The sequence below is a fragment of the Sorex fumeus genome, unplaced genomic scaffold (genome assembly GCF_029834395.1).
Source record: "Sorex fumeus unplaced genomic scaffold, SorFum_2.1 ptg000002l, whole genome shotgun sequence".
In the NCBI taxonomy this organism is placed as follows: domain Eukaryota; kingdom Metazoa; phylum Chordata; class Mammalia; order Eulipotyphla; family Soricidae; genus Sorex; species Sorex fumeus.
This window is the reverse complement of record NW_026606059.1, coordinates 10,383,549-10,403,409: the sequence shown is the minus strand read 5'-3', so window position 1 is coordinate 10,403,409 and position 19,861 is coordinate 10,383,549. Positions and strand designations below refer to the sequence as shown.

The 19,861-nt window shown below is 40.1% G+C and overlaps 1 protein-coding gene across 1 annotated transcript in view; it reads left to right on the top strand.

Moving 5' to 3' along the window:
• The window catches only part of SLC26A7 (solute carrier family 26 member 7), a 135,462-nt gene that overhangs the window by 19,131 nt on the left and 96,470 nt on the right, over window positions 1-19,861 (top strand). The window contains exons 2-3 of the mRNA XM_056111287.1: window positions 9,195-9,305; window positions 19,301-19,473. Coding sequence (XP_055967262.1) covers window positions 9,195-9,305; window positions 19,301-19,473 — 284 coding nt within the window. The remainder of the gene's footprint in view (window positions 1-9,194; window positions 9,306-19,300; window positions 19,474-19,861) is intronic.

Here is a 19,861-nt window from a genome sequence, read left to right as displayed (position 1 = left end):
AAGCATCTTGGCGGACTGCAAGAGGATATTGCTGCAAAAGACTGATACTAATAGAGGCCAGATAGGACTCACGGTGTGGTGTCATACGAAGGACATTTCCAAGAAACTGTTACTCTCCTTCATTTTTAAATATTAAAGTTTTACACAAGTAAACTTAAAATGCCCCCAAATTATTTAAAATCTTAAATAGAGGCTTTCTTCTATTTGATAGTTTCAATTTCACATGGTATTATTAACTCGCTGTTTTGTAAGGTAAAATAAAAACTGTCAATCTCTCAATATTTAAAAAGAAAACCAGGGTCATATGGATTGCTGAAGGGCCAAGCACACGCTTTGCTTGCAGAGAGGCAGAGTTTGATCCTTAGCACTCGGTGCTCTGGTCTGTGGAATATAGAACTGAGAGTAGCCCCTGAGCACTGCTGGGTATAATGAAAAGAGAGAAAAAAGAACAGAAAAACGTAAAAAAGAAACAGAAAGAAAAGAAAAAGATAGTCAGCTTAAATAGTGTGATTAGTCTGAGTCTACAGAAATTAGACACTGAGTCTTATATTCTACTGCGCCCTTAACGAAGATCTAAGGTCAGGATTGAGTGACCTGGAAGCGGAAGTGAGAAGATGCCTGTTGTGGAGCTCCTACCCCCTAACTGTTGCTGATGGCACTATTGTTGTGACTGAGCCCCCCACCAAGGAATCAGCTAGCTCAGCCTCCTGACCTCAGAGAAGGAAAGCCTTAAGCTTTTCACTAACTCACATGCCCATTGGTCTATGGCTCATCCCTGGGGTGTCCCTCTGGGCAGTAGCAGAATCTCTGGACTAGGGTCAGCAGGGAAATTCTAGGCCGTGAGAAACCAGAGCTGTTGGAGGACCCTGCCTGAGGTCAGACAGCCCCCGCAGGGCTGCAGGAGACAGGCGAGGCCAACAACACCTGAGATGAGGCATTAGGGATGTCTCGTATGCAAGAGAGTAGCCAAAGTTATCTTCCTATTCTGTCTACGGAAAACATGTCAGGAATCCTTGTCATAGGGAGAAGTGTTCAAAGAATAACAATCTAAACTTTAGAGGGGAAAATATTAGGAGGATTATGTTGGACAGCGAATTAATGTAAATATTACTTTTTTCCTGGATATTTGATCTTGGAGTTGGTCAACATTTAAAAATTGAAAATTTGGTATGATTTTTTATTCTAAATAAATATTTTCACATATGAGTACTCTCAGGTAATTTTATCTTTTTTTTTTTGTAATAAAACCATGCAAAATGTCTGAGATTTAGGAGTCAGAAAAATCAGAATTTGTTTATGTGCTCATTTAACTTTTCTTAAAGCCAATAATAATATAAAACGCTCAACTTTTCATGATCTCTTGTTTAAATTTTGACAACAAAACTTTAACCCTGTGTACGACAACCCAAAATACATAATTGAAAAATGTCAAAGACTAGAACCAGAGAGCAAGCACAGCATGCAGGCATTGGCCTTGTATGCTGCTGACCTGGTTTTATCCCCAGCACACAATGTTGTCCCTGGATCCCCATTGGGAATGTTTCCTGAGCACAGAGCCAAAAGGAAGCCCTGAGCACTTCTGGGTGTGTCCTCAGACCCCCAAAAACAAAAAATGAAAAAAGTAGTAATAAAAATGTTTAAGTATGTGAAAGTCCCAGAAATCAAGTTGAATTTTTTCTTTGGTATCATTCAAAAGATAGGTCTGTAGCTTTTTTGTTGTGTCTAGTACCGTGTCTCCAGATGAATGGATCTGGTTCTAATTCTGTCTGTTGTATTTATTTATGTTTTTGGAAGTAAAAGCAGGTTTTATTTGCAAGTTTTGAGTAAGAGGGGGAGGAAAGAGAGAGAGAAAAAGAGAGAGAGAGATGTTAGTTTCTCCAGAGAGAGACGGAGGGAGAAAAAGAGAGACAGAGACAGAGACAGAAAAAGAGAGATGTCAGCTTCTCCAGAGAGAAAGAGGGATATATATATATATATATATATATATATATATATATATATATATATATCCCTCTTTCGAATATATATATATATACCCATATATATATATTCCTCTTTTGAATACAAATCTCTAATTGAACAGGTGAGCCTGAATTTAGGTCCATACTTACCGATTGTTCAGGGTGTTGCTCATCTGCCTTATTCTCAGCCCACTTCAGGAGGAAGGAGTGACTTCCTGAAGGAAATTAGAGTATCACTACCAGAAGAAGGAACAATAGAGTTGACTGGCTAAAATAAGGTTTTTTTGCAATGTTTTATTGCAGTGCTAATAATCTATTGAATGAGGCTAGGTATGTGGCCAAAATTCCCTGTGGTAGAGAAGAAAGTTCAGGAGCAAAGAAGAAACAGATATGCTGAGGTCTTAAAGTTTTATCGTTGTTATCTTCTAATCAGTGAAATTTAATTAGAAATTAGGAAAAATTTAGTTAGTCTGCAGTTTTGATCAAACTGCAACACTTGCTCACTGTTTGATCTCTGGAAGTGATACACTTTTTTAGAATGGAGAGCGAATGTTTATGGCGGTACTCAGAATTCTGCAGTAACTAGTATGGAGTTTTCAAGGCCTTGAAGTTACTCCCAAGAGGAAGCCTGTGTGAGTGAATGTATGTCTCAGCTTTGTTTTTCTTGAGGAACTATAGATAAGAGCTCTTTGTGACTCAGTACCTGTTGATGAGCTGGTGAGCCTGAATTTCCTCTGCTGAAGAGCCCTGACTTTGTGTGTATATGCCTTACTTATTTAGGCTACTTCTCATTGGTTATATCATAGGTGTACTGATTTAGCCTTTATTCCTGAGACAAATGTTTTGGAAGAGAAAATGAAATGTGCAAGTGATAGATGATTTGAAGTGACTCAAATGTTTTAATTTTTCCAGTCTCTCAACTTGTAGCTGAGGAAATATCTGTTATCTCTTACAGAGATTTCTACCAGCTCTTTTGAAACAGATAATATGAGATCAGTTTAAAAATAGAGAAAATGGATCCAGAGTGATAGTCCAGCAGGTTGGGCGTTTGCCTTGCATGCGGCTGACCTGGGTTCAATCCCCAGCACCCCATATGGTTTCTCAAGCACTGCCAGGAGTAATTCCTGAGTACAGAGCCAAGAGTCACCACTGAGTGGAGCTGGTGTGAACCAAACAAAAACAAAAACAAAAACAACAAAAAAAACCGGGAAGAAATAGAGAAAGTGGTCTGGAGTGCAGTGCTTGTCTTGCATGGAATTGACTTGACTTTGATCCCCTGTACCACATAGGGTTCCCTGAGAAACAGCAAGTGTGATCCTTGAGCACAGAGCCAGGAGTAAGCTCTGAGCACTGCTGGGCCCTCAAGCCAACAAAGAAAAAAGATGAAAAAAGAGAGATTGTCAGAAGGGCAACAGAAGGGATATGGAGGGAAAAAAAATAGAGAGGGAAAAGGAAGGAATTATTGTTTAGTACTTTTCTGTTTCATTAGGTAGCTAACCCAGCTTTTCAACTGTTAACCTAGAAGTGTCTCAAGTTCACCTTGCTTCCCATTTTCTTTGTTCACACAAGCTGCCCTTTCATTTTCATTCAAAAAGCTACTCATAAGAGATTAGAATCGGTGATTAGACTAGCAAAGGATTGAATATTTCATTTCCTTTCTTTGGGTATTACTGTTAGTATTTTCTCCAAATTCCAAGCTCCTTTTTTTTTCATGGAATAATTAGTACTTCGTTCCTTGAAGTTCTTATGTCCTTAGTATTTCTTTGCCCAGAAAAAATTCTGCAGTACGTACAGAAATAGCTCTGGTGCAAGAAAGACATCACTTAGCTACCTCAATTTATGACTTCCAGACATTTGTAAAAAATAATTCAGCTTTTATACTAAGGGGTTCTTATTTGTATAATGCTCTGTCAAATGGTATAACTTCTTTGAATCAAATGTCTTAGAACAAGTATCTTTCAAATACGAAAGTTTCTCTATAACAATTTTCAAATGCAGCGATTTTTCTGTTACCCCAACACTTAGATTGGAGGAGCCTTGTTTGTTTTTTTGTTTGGCAACTTGGAACAGATTGAGTTTAGTACTTAAACATGATTTTGAAAACTATTTTGAAAATTAACCAAACTAAATGTCTTTTAGGTTTTCAAAAATTAGCAAAAATAATATCAATGATTTTCTAAGTGGCAGTACCCAGTTCTTAGTCGCATAAAAATGGATTAGCTTATAAGCAGCATGTACCTTTTTCTAATTTGCAAAGAATCAAGAATAATCTAGCACCATTTTAGTGGTATCATAAAGGCTGGATGACTGGGGAAACTATAATTTATGGAACGCGATGGTTTCAAAGACTGACTCCAGTGAGAAAAGTAATTGATTTACCTTTCCTCACATTGCTTAGTATTCAATAGGACCCATTTTCTTAGTTTCAGACACTGAATACATTAGAATAATGTGCCTTGAGACTCTAGCAAACACAATTTCTAGTGGTGGTACCACATGTTACAGAGATTGATTGGTCCTTTTAACTTTTTGCATGAATTTCGATTAAGCAGTTTTCAAAGTACCATCTTTTACATTCAGTAACTTATCTGTAGACACTTATTATTTAGGAACTAAATTGCTTAGATGCTATTTTTGATGACTCAGGATACAATATTCTAGTTATACAAATTTAGAGTATGAGCTATGTTACAAGATTATAATGTATTTACTATTTATAAAGGGTACGTGTTTTGATTCTGTTTAGAATGTGCAGTATAACTGTTCCCTGATTTCTGTCTCTCCAAAACCTGTCTTCTGCATTCTAGCTCAGGTTGCCATTATGAGAAACTACAAACTGGGAGAATTAAATAGTAGAAATGCTCTTTCCATAAATGTTAGAAGACTAAAATCAATATATCTGCAGACTTGCTGCTTCTTTGGGTTGTGAGGGAGAATCTGCCATGTTCGTCCCCTGACTTCTGGGACTCTGTTGGGAATCTTTGGTGTTCCTTAGCATGTCGAAGTGTTACCCTTGATCTTCTTCATCTTCACATGGTGTTTTTCTTGTATGTTTGTCTATCTCTTCACATGGCATTGGTTTATAAGGATATCAGTTATAATGGACTAGGAGTCCACTCCATTCACCTGTTCACTAATTGTGTCTGCAATGTTTCTTTTCCCAAATAAGATCATGTTTTGAAGCATTAAACGTCAAGAACTTTTGAATGTTTGAGCGACATAGTTCAACTCATGATAAAACACAAATGCTTTGTGAAAAGGATTATCCTCCTGAGGGAAGTGAAATTATTCCATTGAGTTGTGGTATCTGTAGTTTTCTGGGTAGTATTTGAAGCTCACATCCAAAGGACCAATCTATAAAATATTGCTGTTCTCATATTTCCCCCGATGCAAATAAAAACAGTGTTTTTGACTCTTTTTCTGTGGCAAGCGACCCATGACGTATTCTATATGCCAAACACAGCAACAACAAGTCTCACAATGGAGACGTTACTGGGCCCGCTCGAACAAATCAATGAACAACAGAAAGACAGTGCTACAGTGCTACATAAAAAAATTAATTCAGCAAACAGGAAAATTTGAAAGCATCAGAATGATATATGTGCAATTTTAACATTAATTCTCAGTATCAACGATATTATTTAATTTCTAGATGCTATTTTTTATAGTTATATTTAAAGTTCTGAATAATTTGCTATACTATAAACCCAGATGAAAATGTTCTGATAGAAGTCTAAATCTTAAAATACAAAACATTGCATTTCGGTGATAAAGTAGTTCTCTCTCAGGAGCAGTGTTTGAGTCACTTTCTAGTGATGGCAGTAAAGCAATCATAGGAGATGATACAGACAGAAGCCCACCTGCCCATTGTGATGGTACTGCCTGGCCAGTGGTCTGGCCTGCGTCAGATAATACAGTGTCACTGAAGCCTGGAAATGATGCCAGGGGCAGATTTTCTACACTATACTCGTGGTCTCTAAAAGTTTGATTGTTATTCACAAGCCCTAAAATTACTGATTGTATTAATGTGGGATTATATTTCCTGCTTTTTTTGTTGCAATATATTTTACCACAGACTGGATAAAGACAGAGGAGACAAATGTATGGTGAGAGATAGAGTTGGACTTGCGGTGGTGATTTTAATGTGGTACATATGTGTTCATTTTCAGTGATGTACATAGGAAACATACAATAAAATCGTATTGTATTTAAAAAAAAGAGTGAAAATACAAATATTTCAAAGTTTGAGTTTTTCCCATGCATCCCTCTCCTACATTTCTCTGTCTTTCTCTTTCTCCTCTCACTATTCTCTCTCCCCTCTCTTCTCTCTCTTTCTCCTCTCTCCTTTATCTCCTCTCTTTTTGTTTATAGGGGAGGGGTTGCAACTGGCAGTGCTCAGGGCTTTCTACTGATGGGACCATATGGAGTGCTGGGGCTTGAACTTGGGTTGGTCCCATGCAAGGCAGGCACCCTACCCCCTGGATTATCCCCACAGCCCCCTACCTCCTTCTTTCCTTCATTCCTTCATCCTTTCACTCTTTTTCTCTCATTCATTCCCAGTGCCCCTGAGCAACATTTGACTAATGACTCATTTTATATTTATTCCTTGATGCTTTAGTATGTTGTGTTGTCTTTGCTCTTTTCTAAGTTGACTAAACATTATAAATGGCTGTTTTTGCAGTAGTATTTCCTCTAAAGTAGTAGAATTCTTGCAGACTAGCATTGAACTCGCAGGTGACACAGCCTGGTGAAATATCACAGAGGTGGTTCCCCAGTCTCTGGTCATTACTTTGGAGTCTCTTGAACTGACCATGGAGATGACTCATAGATAAGAGACACTTATCTCTTATTAGATATACCCATTCTCATCAGTTCAATCGGCTTTTCACTTGTAAAAGACTCTGAGTTTGATTCTCGTCACTCCCTCAGCATCTCTAGGCCCCGAACCACTGAACACCAGAAGCACTGTGTGGGCCCACATCAAGCAGGCTGACCCAGAGGGTTGGTAATAGCTGCGAGTCAGCCCTACCCTGAGCACTGCTTGGGAGATCCCATTCTAGGTAAAATAAAACAGTATAGCAGTAACTATGAACTTGTTACTGGAGCGATAGCACAGAGTGAACTTGTTACTGGAGCGATAGCACAGCGGTAGGGCGTTCGCCTTACAAGCGGCCAACATGGCCGACCCCAGTTCGATTCCTCCGCCCCTCTCGGAGAGCCCGGCAAGCTACCGAGAGTATTCGATATGCCAGACACAGTAACAACAAAGTCTCCAATGGAGACGTTACTGGGCCCGCTCGAGCAAATCGACGATCAACGGGAGGGCCTTTACCTTTTTTTTTACCTTTATGAACTTGTTGATTGAGTATTCTTTTCATTCAATGAGGAGGAGCGTTTAGATATTTTGACAAATTGTTAGTGACTGTAGTCAACATTTTTACCATTTTTGGGAGAGGATTTAATATATTTTGATCTGATGAGAATGGGTATAACTGAGAATACACATGTGACTTATATTATGATCCAGAGTAAAAAATCTTAAAAAGAAAACTTTATCTAGGTAGGTCCCTCTCTTGTTTGGAGATACATGGTGAGAGACATGAGTCCTTTAGTTCTTATCTGTGGAGTTTTACAACTCCATAAATAAGAGCACTTGAAGCACTTGAAGTTTTAAAACACATTCGAGTGAGTCAGTTGTTCCTTTATTTCAACTGTTGTTCATTGCAGCATCAACAGAGACTTCGATTCTCCCTGACACTATTGCTTGGCATGAAAGATCAGTCTCAGTGTAACGCGAGGTAAAGGAAGTATTTACAAGGTGTCTTGCCTTTGAACTGGTTCTTGTAGAATTCACTGAATTATAATTTTGCATTTGTAGGCATAAAGATCGTTGAAATATTTGGAATATTTGTTATGTGATTATTCTCATTTTCAATCTCATAGACATGAGGTCCAAAGAATTTAGTTTTTGACCGATTTTTGTACTTTTTATTTATAATTTAGGGAATGGAGGAGTATTGTAAAAAATACAAACATACAAATATCTCACAATATCTCTGACTGCCTCTAACTTTGTGTTTAGTAACCGAATTACTCTACCTCTGAAGAACTCTGTCCTGTTTTTCTTCCTGTTGTCACATTTATCAGAATTTTGTATTCATGTGGTTTTGTAAAGTATGTTGCACGATCTTCATCATCCTTTCAATATGATTTAGCAGGTCTGAGATCTATAACGTGGGTCTTTTTTTCCTTCAATTTTTGGTATCTAGTATCTAGATTAGACCTGGTTGTGCTCAGGTCTTACTACTGACTCTGGGCTCAGGGATCACTTCTGGTGGGTTCAGGGGACAATACGGGGCCCTCTTGGTCCCAGGGATAAATCAAGGATGTGCTGTGTGCAGATAAACACCTTCCTGCTGTACAGTATTTCCACCTCTCATTTTTATCGGTAAGTCATCCTGAAAATGAAAGCGATAAGCATCTTTCTTGCTTTCCCTATGGCCGATGTAGTGCACACACTTTTTGCCAAGTCGCTTATACTGTCAATTCCAAAAGGTGCTACCCTCCTTTTAAGAACTGTCCCTTACAGCACCATGTCCAGCCACTAAATTGCTGCCTCTCACTTTGTATGCCTTGTGTGGAATTTGGCAGCAGCCTCTGTCCTTACCCCTTCTGTAATCACTTGATGTCACCAGTTGTGCAGCACAGGTTTTAAAAGTAAAGATGGGACTGACCACTGGTGGAACTGTAATTTGTTTTTATCATTATTTGGTTTTGGAGCCATACCAACAGTGCTCAGGGCTTACTTCAGCCTATGTGCCAAGGACCGCACTCCTGGCTCTACTCTGGGGACCAAAGTATGCTGCTGAGAACCTAACTTGGCCATCACATGCCAAGCGTGCTCATTACTCACTGTACAATCTCTCTAACCCTAGACCTGTCATTATTTTTACTTTTAGCAAATATGTCTTGTATGCCTTGAAAAAATCTTATATATAACTTGAGTTTATCTCAAAATAAACTTAATTTTAAAATAGTGAAATTTAATCAATAAAGCATTGATATTAAAACTAGATTCCTAGGCTTTATAGTCTGAGCAAAAATTGCTTCCTGGTCAGCTAATTTAGATTGTCTTGTCACCACCTACTTCAAATTTCTTTGTATCTGTACCATTACAGTCTGCAGTGAGCAATATCTTGTCAAATGGTCCTTATTTCTCGGTTTTTTTCACAGGATTGTCCTTCGCTATTCTCTCGGCTGTGCACCCGGTGTTTGGTTTATATGGTTCTCTGTTCCCGGCTATCATTTATTCCATATTTGGAATGGGGCGGCATGTCGCTACAGGTAAGAGTTTCTGTGTTTGTGTTTCCCATGTTACTAATGAGAGGGACCCAGAAGTTATCATGGAAAACTGATTACATTTCCAAAGCATGTCTTATTTCGCTACTGAAAACAGCCTCAAATTATGCCATGCCGTTTGACTGCTGTCTTTTTTTTGTTTTATTTATTTATTTATTTATTTATTTTTCCTTTTCTTGTTCTTTGTTTATTTTTTTTAAAATTTTTATTAGTGAAACACCATGAGGTACAGTTGTAGACTTACAAATTTTTGTGTTTGTGTTTCAGTTATACAATGATCGTGTACCCATCCCTCCACCAGTGCTCATCCTCCACCACCATGGGTCCCAGCATCCCTCCCCTCCCCCCCATCCCCCCATCCCACCCTGCCTCTGTGGCAGGGCATTCCCTTTTGTTCTCTCTCTCCTTTTGGGTCCTGTGGTTTGCAAAAGAGGCAATAAGTGACAATCATGTTTGGTCCATAGTCTACTTTCAGCATGTTTCTCCCATCCTGGGAGGATCCTCCCAACACCTTTATTTGGCGCTCCCTTCTCTATCTGAGCTGCCTTTTTCCTTTGACTGCTGTCTTTTTCATACTTAATATGTACATGATTTGATTGCTGCATTATTACATAATCAAAAAAATACTGCTCATGATTCTTTACACTTTTAAATTAGAAAAGGATCAGAAAAATAACTCATGTTCAGACTCACTGTAATGAAATTAGACAAAGTAAACATACTGTGGGAAAATACAACTTAATCAAATATTAAAACATATTTTCTAGTCTTTGACATTTGAATTACATTTGTTTTTAGGTTTATTCCCAGTTAGACTCACTAATGACTTTTAATTAGTTTATCTCTGACCTTATTGCTTAGCTCTGTATTAAAGTAAAATGTTAAATGTCGCAAACAATCTGATAATAGAACAAGCTGGTTAAAAACCTGACTTTTGGTGGCAGATACATAGTAGCACATGTCTAACTTGTTCCTTTTCTCTGTGATCTTGGGGAAAGTTTGAAAACCTAGTTACTACATTTATGAAAGGAAGATACAAAATAAAAACTTTATATGGTTGTAATATAGATGAGATAATTGATAACAGTGTTTAATTTGATATTTGCTTATAAGACTGAAAAGTAGCTATTATTACAAAATGATATTTTAAGCTGAAGTATTAATATAATATTAATGCTATAATAAATATTAAGATAATAACAAGATGTTTAACATATTAGCAATAAAAGTACCTTTGACAGGAAATATTTGTTTTGTGCAAGATACTAATTAAGTGAAGTAATGCCATTTGATGTCTTTCTTCAGTCACCAGTGGTGTCATTGATTGTGTTAGTATCACATTTCTAAGGTAACAAATGGTCATTTTTATTAAAGCAAAAACCTTCATTATCCTTATGGCATTGGAGGTCACAAGGTTGAATTGAATCTTACTGGGTTGAAACGAAGGTCAGTAGGACTGTATGTCTTTCTGCAAGCTCTAGAAGACAATTTTTTTTTGTTTGGGGGCCACACCTAGCGATGCTCAGGGATTATGCCTGTTTCAGTACTCAGAGCACCGTATAGAGTGTCAGTGATCGAACCTGGGTTGGCTGGGTGCAAGGTACCTTAGTTGCTATACTATCACTCCAGTCCCCCCTAAAGCACAATCTTATCTCTGATATTTCCATTTCCTATATATTTCTAATTCCCATTTTTTTGCCACCATCTTCCATATTTATTAACTTTTATTGGAGGTAGTACTGGCTGACACCATCTTATGTGTTTCAGGAGTACTTTTTCACACCCCTTGAACACTGAGCTGTCATATTGAATCAATCTCCAAGTGCCAGCATCTCTCCACTGCTGTTTGCTGTCTCATCACCACCATATGTGATCCCTATACCCTCCCCCCCTGACAGTCCAAATTCAAGGATTTGCTTGGGATTGTTTTTGTCTGTGCTCTTGCTCTCTTTCTTTCCACCCCCTCCTTTTTATTAAAAATCGAATCACTGTGAGATAGAGAATTACAAAGCCATTTATGATTGGGTTTCAGTCAAACAATGTCTCAACACCCATCCCTCCACCGATGTAATTTTCTAGCCAAACATCCCCAGTTTCTTTCCTCCTCCAATATCCCCTCACCCCAGCCTGTCTCTGCGGGGGGCCCCCAAAACCACTCTCCGGCCTGCAGAGGTGGCCCTAGGATCCGTAGGTGCAGGGAAGGACCGACCGAATGAACACAAGACACAAGAGACAGGATGCAGTTCAGAAACAGAGAGAAAAAGGGACAGACTTTATTGGGGGCAATCAGGGTATATATCCATTAGTGAGGCAGCTACACTAAAGGTCGTGCCCATATATGGTTAGGAAGGTTTGTTTTCACCTATCATGCATTACAAGGTTTATGTGTATCTGGTACCAGACACGAGGTGATTACACAAAGGGCCATGTCCATATGATTTACAAAATTTATATGCATCACATACCAGACCCGAGATAGTTACTTCTTGTTATTACTGACAGCCATGACAGATGTTCTCTCAGGATAACCATACATCAAGATAACCATACACTGGCTTTGCCTGTTGCAGGTCACGTAGGTCAAGACGACCATACATAGCACAGGCTGTGCCTGCCGCGGGGTCATAGGTCAAGATGACCATACCTAGCACAGGCACTTAGGCCTTGGTCAGATAAAGGGCCAGCTTCCCACATGTCTCTATGGCAGTCCTCTCTCTCTCATATTTGAACATTTTGGTTTATAATACAAATACTGAAAGGTCATCATATATATCACTTTACCTACTTTTAACGCTCAGTTCTTGTCCAAAATGACCATTTTCAACTATTGTTGTCATATTGGACTTTCCTCTATGCTAACTACCCTCTGCCCCTCCGCCCCCACACGTGGTAATTTTCCACCAATGACCCATCTTCCTGGCCCCTGTTTTCCCTGGCCTTGGATATTAGTCTTTTACTATTTGAATTTTATATCCCACAAATGAGTGCAGTCTCTATATCTGTTCCTCCTCTTCTGACTCACTTCACTCAGCATGATAATCTCCATGTCTATCCATTTATAGGCAAATTTCATTACTTTATTTTTCCTGACAACTCTGTAATATTCCAGTGTGTAGATGTACCATCATTTCTTTACCCAATTATCTGTTCTCAAACAACCATATTGTTTTCCAAAAGGACTGCCAGTCGGCATTCCCATATATATCATGGGAATGCCTTCTTCCTCTTTATTATTAAAATATTGATCTTGCTTTTATAAAGAAAAAAAAAACCATTTTATCTGGGATTTTGCCTGAAAGCAATACTTTTTTTTTTTAAATTTTTTTATTAGTGAAAAACCATGAGATACAGTTATAGGCTTACAAATTTTGTGCTTGGGTTTCAGTTATACAATGATCAAGTGCCCATCCCTCCACCAGTGCCCGTCATCCATCCCCATGGGTCCCAGCATCCCCCCCCTCATCTCCCCCCCCCCCCCCCGTCCCATCCTGCCTCTGTGGCAGGGTATTCCCCCTTGTTCTCTCTCTCTTCTTTTGGGTACTGTGTTTTGCAAGAGAGGCTTTGAGTGGCAATCATGTTTGGTCTATCGACTACTTTTAGCATGTGAAAGCAATACTTTTTATTTTTGCTTTTTTTGGGGGGGAGGGGTTACTCCTGTTTCTGTGCTCAGGAATTACTCCTGGCAGTGATTGGGGGACCATATGGGATGTTGTGGGTTGGTTGCGTGCAAAGCAAATGCCCTACCCACTGTACTATTGCTCTGGTTCCTGAAAGCAATACTTAATGCTAAAAAAGATACATTTTAAGGTAGCATTAAAAGTAAACAACTGGATTGCATTTCAAGCCTTGTTTTCTTTCTTTCTTTCTTTCTTTCTTTCTTTCTTTCTTTCTTTCTTTCTTTCTTTCTTTCTCTTTCCTCCTTCCTTCATTTCTCTTACTTTTCTTTATTTCTCTTAATTTCTTTTCTCTATATTTTTTCTTTCTCTCTTTCTCTCCTTCCTTCCTTCCTTCCTTCCTTCCTTCCTTCCTTCCTTCCTTCCTTCCTTTCTTCCCTCCCTCCTTCCCTCCCTCCCTCCCTCCCTCCTTCCTTCCTTCCTTCTTTCCCTCCTTCCTTCTCTTTGTTTTGTTTTGTGTTGTGTGGGCCCCACCCAGCAGTCCTCAGGGCTTACTCCTGGCTGTGTACTTGGGAATTATTTCTAGCCTTGCTTTGGGGACCAAAAGTGGTGCCAGGGATTGAACCCAGGTCAGTGGCTTGCAAAGCAAGTGCTCTACCACTATCTCTCCAGCCCCAGGCCCATGTTCTTTCTCCCTCAAATACATATTTTGCCTGTCTCTATGTATATTTGCTTTTCCCCCACTATGTAGTTCTCTTGGTCTGTACCTGCTCTCTTACTTTCCCCTTGCATGTAAGTTTCATTCAACAAATATGATCTTGCTTAACTAAAACAAACAAACAAACAAACAAAAACCCTGTCAACAATGTGAGATTTTATTTTTAACTAAACTACAGAGGTATTTTTTAAAAGGAAAATTTCACTGATGGCTTCTTTTGAAAGAAGAGAAGTGCAAAAAGCATGTTTTGAAACCAAAAGGGAAAGGATAAGAAACCAGTGGATTGAAGGAGTTGTTGATGGCAGCTCACCCGCAAACGTGCGGGTCAGTCTCTACATTGGAGGGCAGGGCGAGCAAGAGTCCATTCATCAGTTCATAGGACACTTCAGCAAAGCTGCACAGGGCACTTCTTTTTAGAAGACAACAAAATAAGCAAAGAGTATTTTTTTTTAAACTGAATGTCTACAGTGTGGTAGAATTTATAATAGCTGTTTAAGTATACACAACTCATTTCATATCAACCTCCGGGTTATAACTAGATACCTTATTTGTAACCTCCCCGTAGAGTATTCGAGATGTCAAACACAGTAACAACAAGTCTCACAATGGAGATGTTACTGCGCCCACTCGAGCAAATCGATGACAACGGGAGGACAGTGCGAGCGTGCTACCTTATTTGTATTATCCAAATAAGGAAGCTGAGAGAAATCAGTTAACTTGCTAGTATCAAAAGCTAATATGCCACTGACCTGGGATTTATTAGTTTCTTTCTGTTTTATCTTTACCTGGATGTGCTTAGGCTTCCTGCTAGCTCTGTGCTCAGGGATCATTCGAGGTAGGGCTCAGGGAACCAAGGGTTGCCAAGGATCAAGCCCATATCTACTATGTACAAGGCAAGCACCCTACCTGCTGTACTACCGTTCTGGTCCCTGACCTGGGATTTAAACTGGAGTCACCTCCCTCGAGGCCAATAGTCATTAATGACGAGGTGCAGTCACATACTCAACTGTTGTGCCACTGGGCGAGTTTAGTGATATTGAAGGGTCCCTCTAACCGGTATCCTTCAATACCCACTCAAGTGTTGGATGATATTGATTTCTCCTTACTCCTCTTGCGGGGAGCTTAGGTTTATTGAGCTACTTCTATCACAGTGCTCCAGAGGCACTCACCAGGCACTCCCAGTCCTCTGTGTTTATCTTTAACCTCTCCTTTGTTCCCGGGAAGAGCCACTCTTTAAGCTTCATATGTCTCATATTGTGTTCATATGAAATGACTAGAAATATCATTCAGAAATATATTTAATATGATTGTTTATTTTTTAAAAATTTTTATTAGTGAAACACCATGAGGTACAGTTGGAGACTTACAAATGTTTGCGCTTGGGTTTCAGTTATACAATGATTGAGTACCCATCCCTCCACCACCACTAATCCCAGTATCCCTCCCACCCCCCATCCCCCCATCCCACCATATTTAAATAATATGATTGTTTAAATGGATTACTAGCTAAGGAGAGGAGAAAGCAATACACCCTTAGAAGGAATCCCACGCTTGAGTGGATCTCCTAGTAATCTATAGTGTTGAACACCCAGATGAGATCTTGTCCCTGAGTTAATCTCCTAGAACTTCCACTGAAGAAGGGGCTTTGCCTCTATTTATTGTTATGATAATGTTCAACTACACCTATGTGTACCCTCACCCTTTCCTTTATGGTTTCTATATAACTAATGCTTTGAGACTTGAATAAACGGTCACTGATTGCCAACCAGCCTGAAGGCAATTCCTTCATTTGTCAGTCTTGCTTGTCAGGGGGAATGGTTCTTGGCCACCAACTGCACCCATGCTTGAACTCACCCAGGATAAAAAGACAGTGAGGGAAAAGAGTAGACAAGGAGTATGGAGGGAACACACAATATGCCTTCTCCATCTTACAGGCCTGTGTAACACAGGTAGACTGTTGTCCACAATGGCCTTATGTGGGAACTCGTGGCCCCATGTCCTTGATTCCATTGGACTGCCTCAGGAACAGCAACGCTTCATTCTTGCTGGAAGGATGAACTCCCCTATCCAGATAGGCCTAGTGCTGTGTCCACATCCATTCTAACAAGGCCTTCTCCTGAAGATGCTCTGAATCCCATCCTTGGTCTTTATCCTGCTGCATGCTTATTTTTTTTTTTAATTTTTTCCCTTTATTTTATTTTTTTTTTTACAGTTGTAGATTTACAATTTTTTGTGCTTGGGTTTCGATTATACAATGAACAGATACCCATCCCTCCACCAGTGCCCATTTTCCACCACCATGGATAATATCCCTCCCACCCCCATCCCCCCATCCCCCCTGTCTCTGTGGCAGGGCAATCCCCTGTGTTCTCTCTCTCGTTTTGGGTGTTGTGGTCTGCAAAAGAGGCATTGAGTGGCAAACATGTTCAGTCCATAGTCTACTTTCGACATGCATCTCCCCTCCTGGGAGGATCCTCCAAACATCCTTTATTTGGTGCTCCCTTCTCTATCTGAACTGCCCTTTCCTCTAGGATACCCGGCTGGCCTCTAAGTTATGGAGTAATCCTCCTGGTGCTGATCTCAGCTATTCTTGGGTATTAATCTCATACTTTGTTACTTTATATCCCCCAGATGAATGCAATCTTTCTATGTCTATCCCTCTCTTTCTGACTCATTTCGCTTAGCATGATACTTTCCATATTGTACCACTTGTATGTAAATTTCATGACTTCATCTTTTCTAACAGCTACATAGTACTCCATTGTGTAGATGTACCAAAGTTTCTTTAACCAGTCATCTGTTCTTGGGCATTCAGGTTTCTTCCAGTTTCTGGCTATTGTAAAGAGCGCTGCAATGAACAAACAAGTGCAGATGTCACTTCGACTGTACATTTTTGCCTCTCTGGGATATATTCCCAGGAGTGGTATTGCTGGGTCAAATGGGAGCTCAATTTCTAATTTTTTGAGAATCGTCCATACTGTTTTCCAGAAGGGCTGAACCAGTGGACATTCCCACCAACAGTGAAGGAGTGTCCCTTTCTCGCCACATCCACGCCAGCATCGGTTGCTTTTGTTCTTTTGAATGTGGGCCAGTCTCTGAGGTGTGAGATGGTGTCTCATTGTGGTTTTGATCTGCATCTCCTTGATGATTAATGATGTAGAGCATTTTCTCATGTGCTTTTTTGCCATTCGGATTTCTTCTTTGAGAAAGTTTCTGTTCATTTCATTGCCCCATTTTTGGATGGGGTTGGATGTTTTCTTCTTGTGGAGTTTAACCAGTATTTTGTATATCCTGGATATCAACCCCTTGTCAGATGTGTATTCGGTGAATATCCTTTCCCATTCTGTAGACTGTCTTTGTATTTTGGTCACTGTTTCTTTGGAGGTGCAGAAGCTTCTTAGTTTAAGATAGTCCCATTTATCTATCTCTGTTTTCACTTGCTCGGCCAGTGGCATGGCATCTTTGAAGATACCATTAGCTTCAATGTCATGGAGGGTTTTGCCAACTTTATCTTCAATGTACCTTATGGTTTCTGGTCTGATGTTGAGGTCTTTAATCCATTTTGATCTTACTTTTGTACATGGTGTTAGGCAGAGTTCTGAGCCTATTTTTTTGCATGTAGCCGTCCAGTGATGCCAACACAATTTATTAAAGAGGCTTTCCTTACTCCACTTCACATTACTTGCACCTTTATCAAAGATTAGATGATCATATGATTGAGGGGAGATGTCAGTGTATTCAACCCTGTTCCATTGGTCTGCAGTTCTGCCTTTGTTCCAGTACCATGCTGTTTTAATTATTACTGCTTTGTAGTACAGTTTGAAGTTAGGGAGGTTGATTCCTCTCATTTTCTTTTTCCCAAGAATTGCTTTAGCTATTCGTGGGGGCTTATTGTTCCATATAAATTTCAGGAGTATTTGCTCCATTTCTTTGAAGAATGTCATGGGTATCCTTATAGGGATTGCATTGAATTTATACAGTGCTTTCGGTAGTATTGCCATTTTGACAATGTTAAGTCTCACGACCCATGATGCATGCTTATTTTGGACAATCAACATCTTGCTGAAGGCTTTTTCACAGGGTCTCACTTAATTTTATCTATTTATTTATATTTGGGTTTTGGTCTACACACAACAGTTTGCTCAGAACTTACTCCCAGTGATGTGCTTAGGGATCTCTTCTGGAAAACTCTTGGATCATCTGGGACTTCAGGGATTGCATCTGACTGGCTGCATGTACCCTACCTTCTCTACAATGTCTCTCACCCCACGTCTCACTTATGATCTGGAGTAAAGAAAGGTCTTTAAATAATGAGTCAAGGAAAGTGTTGGTGTAATACGGCACTTGGTTTCTTTAACCCAAAGTTCCCGAGACTGTGGCAATGGTTTCCCTGTGCCCAAAGCCCATGTTCTTAGATGAACTTTGCCGAAACTAGAGGCCTTAGAACTCTTGGCTGCAAGAGGAAAACACTGAAAATAGTCCCACAGGACAATTTGTGGGAAACATATTGAACCTTACCTCATGATAGTAGGTAGAAATCGATTATTTCATGGGTACCGCATGTTGTTAAACTATCAGGAAGATCTTTTTTGCTATGAGACCATAGGGAGTAAAAAGATGTATCATGACCTGGAGGATCTGAGATGAAATCTGTGGGCCGGGGTGGGGGTGGGGGGCGGTGGGAGAAGATTTGAGCCAAAATATACATTTTTGTGTAGGAAAATCAAGGAGCGCAGCTTCTCATATTCAAGCACAGAGCTCTGCCTTAGCAATGAATCAGGCCAGTCTCTGATTTACTCAATTTGAGATATAGTGGGCTGGAGCGATAGCACAGTTGTAGGGTGTTTGCCTTGCGCACATCCAGTCTGGCTGAGCCGGGTTCGATTCCTCCACCCCTCTCGGAGAGTCCGGCAAGCTATCGAGAGTATCTCACCCACACTGCAAAGCCTGGCAAACTCGCCCATGATGTATTCGATATGCCAAACACAGTAACAACAAGTCTCAAAATGGAGACGTTACTGGGCCCACTCGAGCAAATTGATGAACAGTGAGAGGACAGTGCAGTGCAGTGCAGAGATGTAGATATTTGTATGCCCACTTACAGCGGGTAGGGCGTCTGCCTTGCACGCAGCCAACATGGCCGACCCGAGTTCGATTCCTCCGCCCCTCTCAGAGAGCCCAGCAAGCTACTGAGAGTATTCGATATGCCAGACACAGTAACAACTTATAAATCAATTCGAATTAATTTAATTCAACTATATATCAATTCAAATTAATTTATATTCAATTATATAAATTTCATCTATATATAACATCGCTCTAATTTATATTCAACATGTTCAATTTATATTCAAATCCAAGCCATGCCCTGTCCCCAGAGAAGTCTCCAGGTAGATCTTCAGGAAGGATAGACCGGACCGGGAGAGGCAGGCGGGTGGGTGTGGATATCCAGTGAAGGAATATGTTGGTATGTGGGTAGGTTTCTGCTTATTCCATGAACTGAGAGAATTATAGAGGAGTTTGGATATAAAAAAGAGTGTTTCTAGAAGATATGTTTTATTTAACAGGGGTGGGGTCAACTTTAGGTCGAGTTTAGCAACTTCTCTTGAGTCCATTCCTAACAGAAGATTCTCCATCTCTCTTTTTAGGTACTTTTGCCTTGACATCGCTCATCTCAGCCAATGCGGTGGAACGCCTTGTTCCCCTGAGCAGCAGGAACGCTACCACCCAGAGTAACACCAGTGTCTTAGGCTTGTCTGACTTTGAGATGCAAAGAATTGGGGTTGCTGCAGCTGTTTCCTTCTTGGGAGGTGTGATTCAGGTGAGTGACCCCGAGACTTGGGAGTGGATAAAGGAGAAGAGTGTCAAAGGAAAGCAGTGGTGCTTTGTCTGAGCGTCTCTAGATGGATAAGGGCAGTTGCATTTCATCTTCATGGAAATACAAATGACTTCATAATTATTTGATCACGGTTTAGAATGAACAAATCAGTGCAGAAGGGAAGCAACTTTTGAATTTTTAACAATGAGCATTCTGGAGCTGGAGTGATAGTACAGTGGGTGGGGCATTTGCCTTGTACACAGCTGACCCGGGTTCGATCCCCAGCATCCCATTTGGTTGACCCCGAACACCGCCAGGAGTGATCCCTGAGTGCAGAGCCAGGAGTAAGCTGTGATAATCACCAATTGTGGCCCCACAAGCAAACACACAC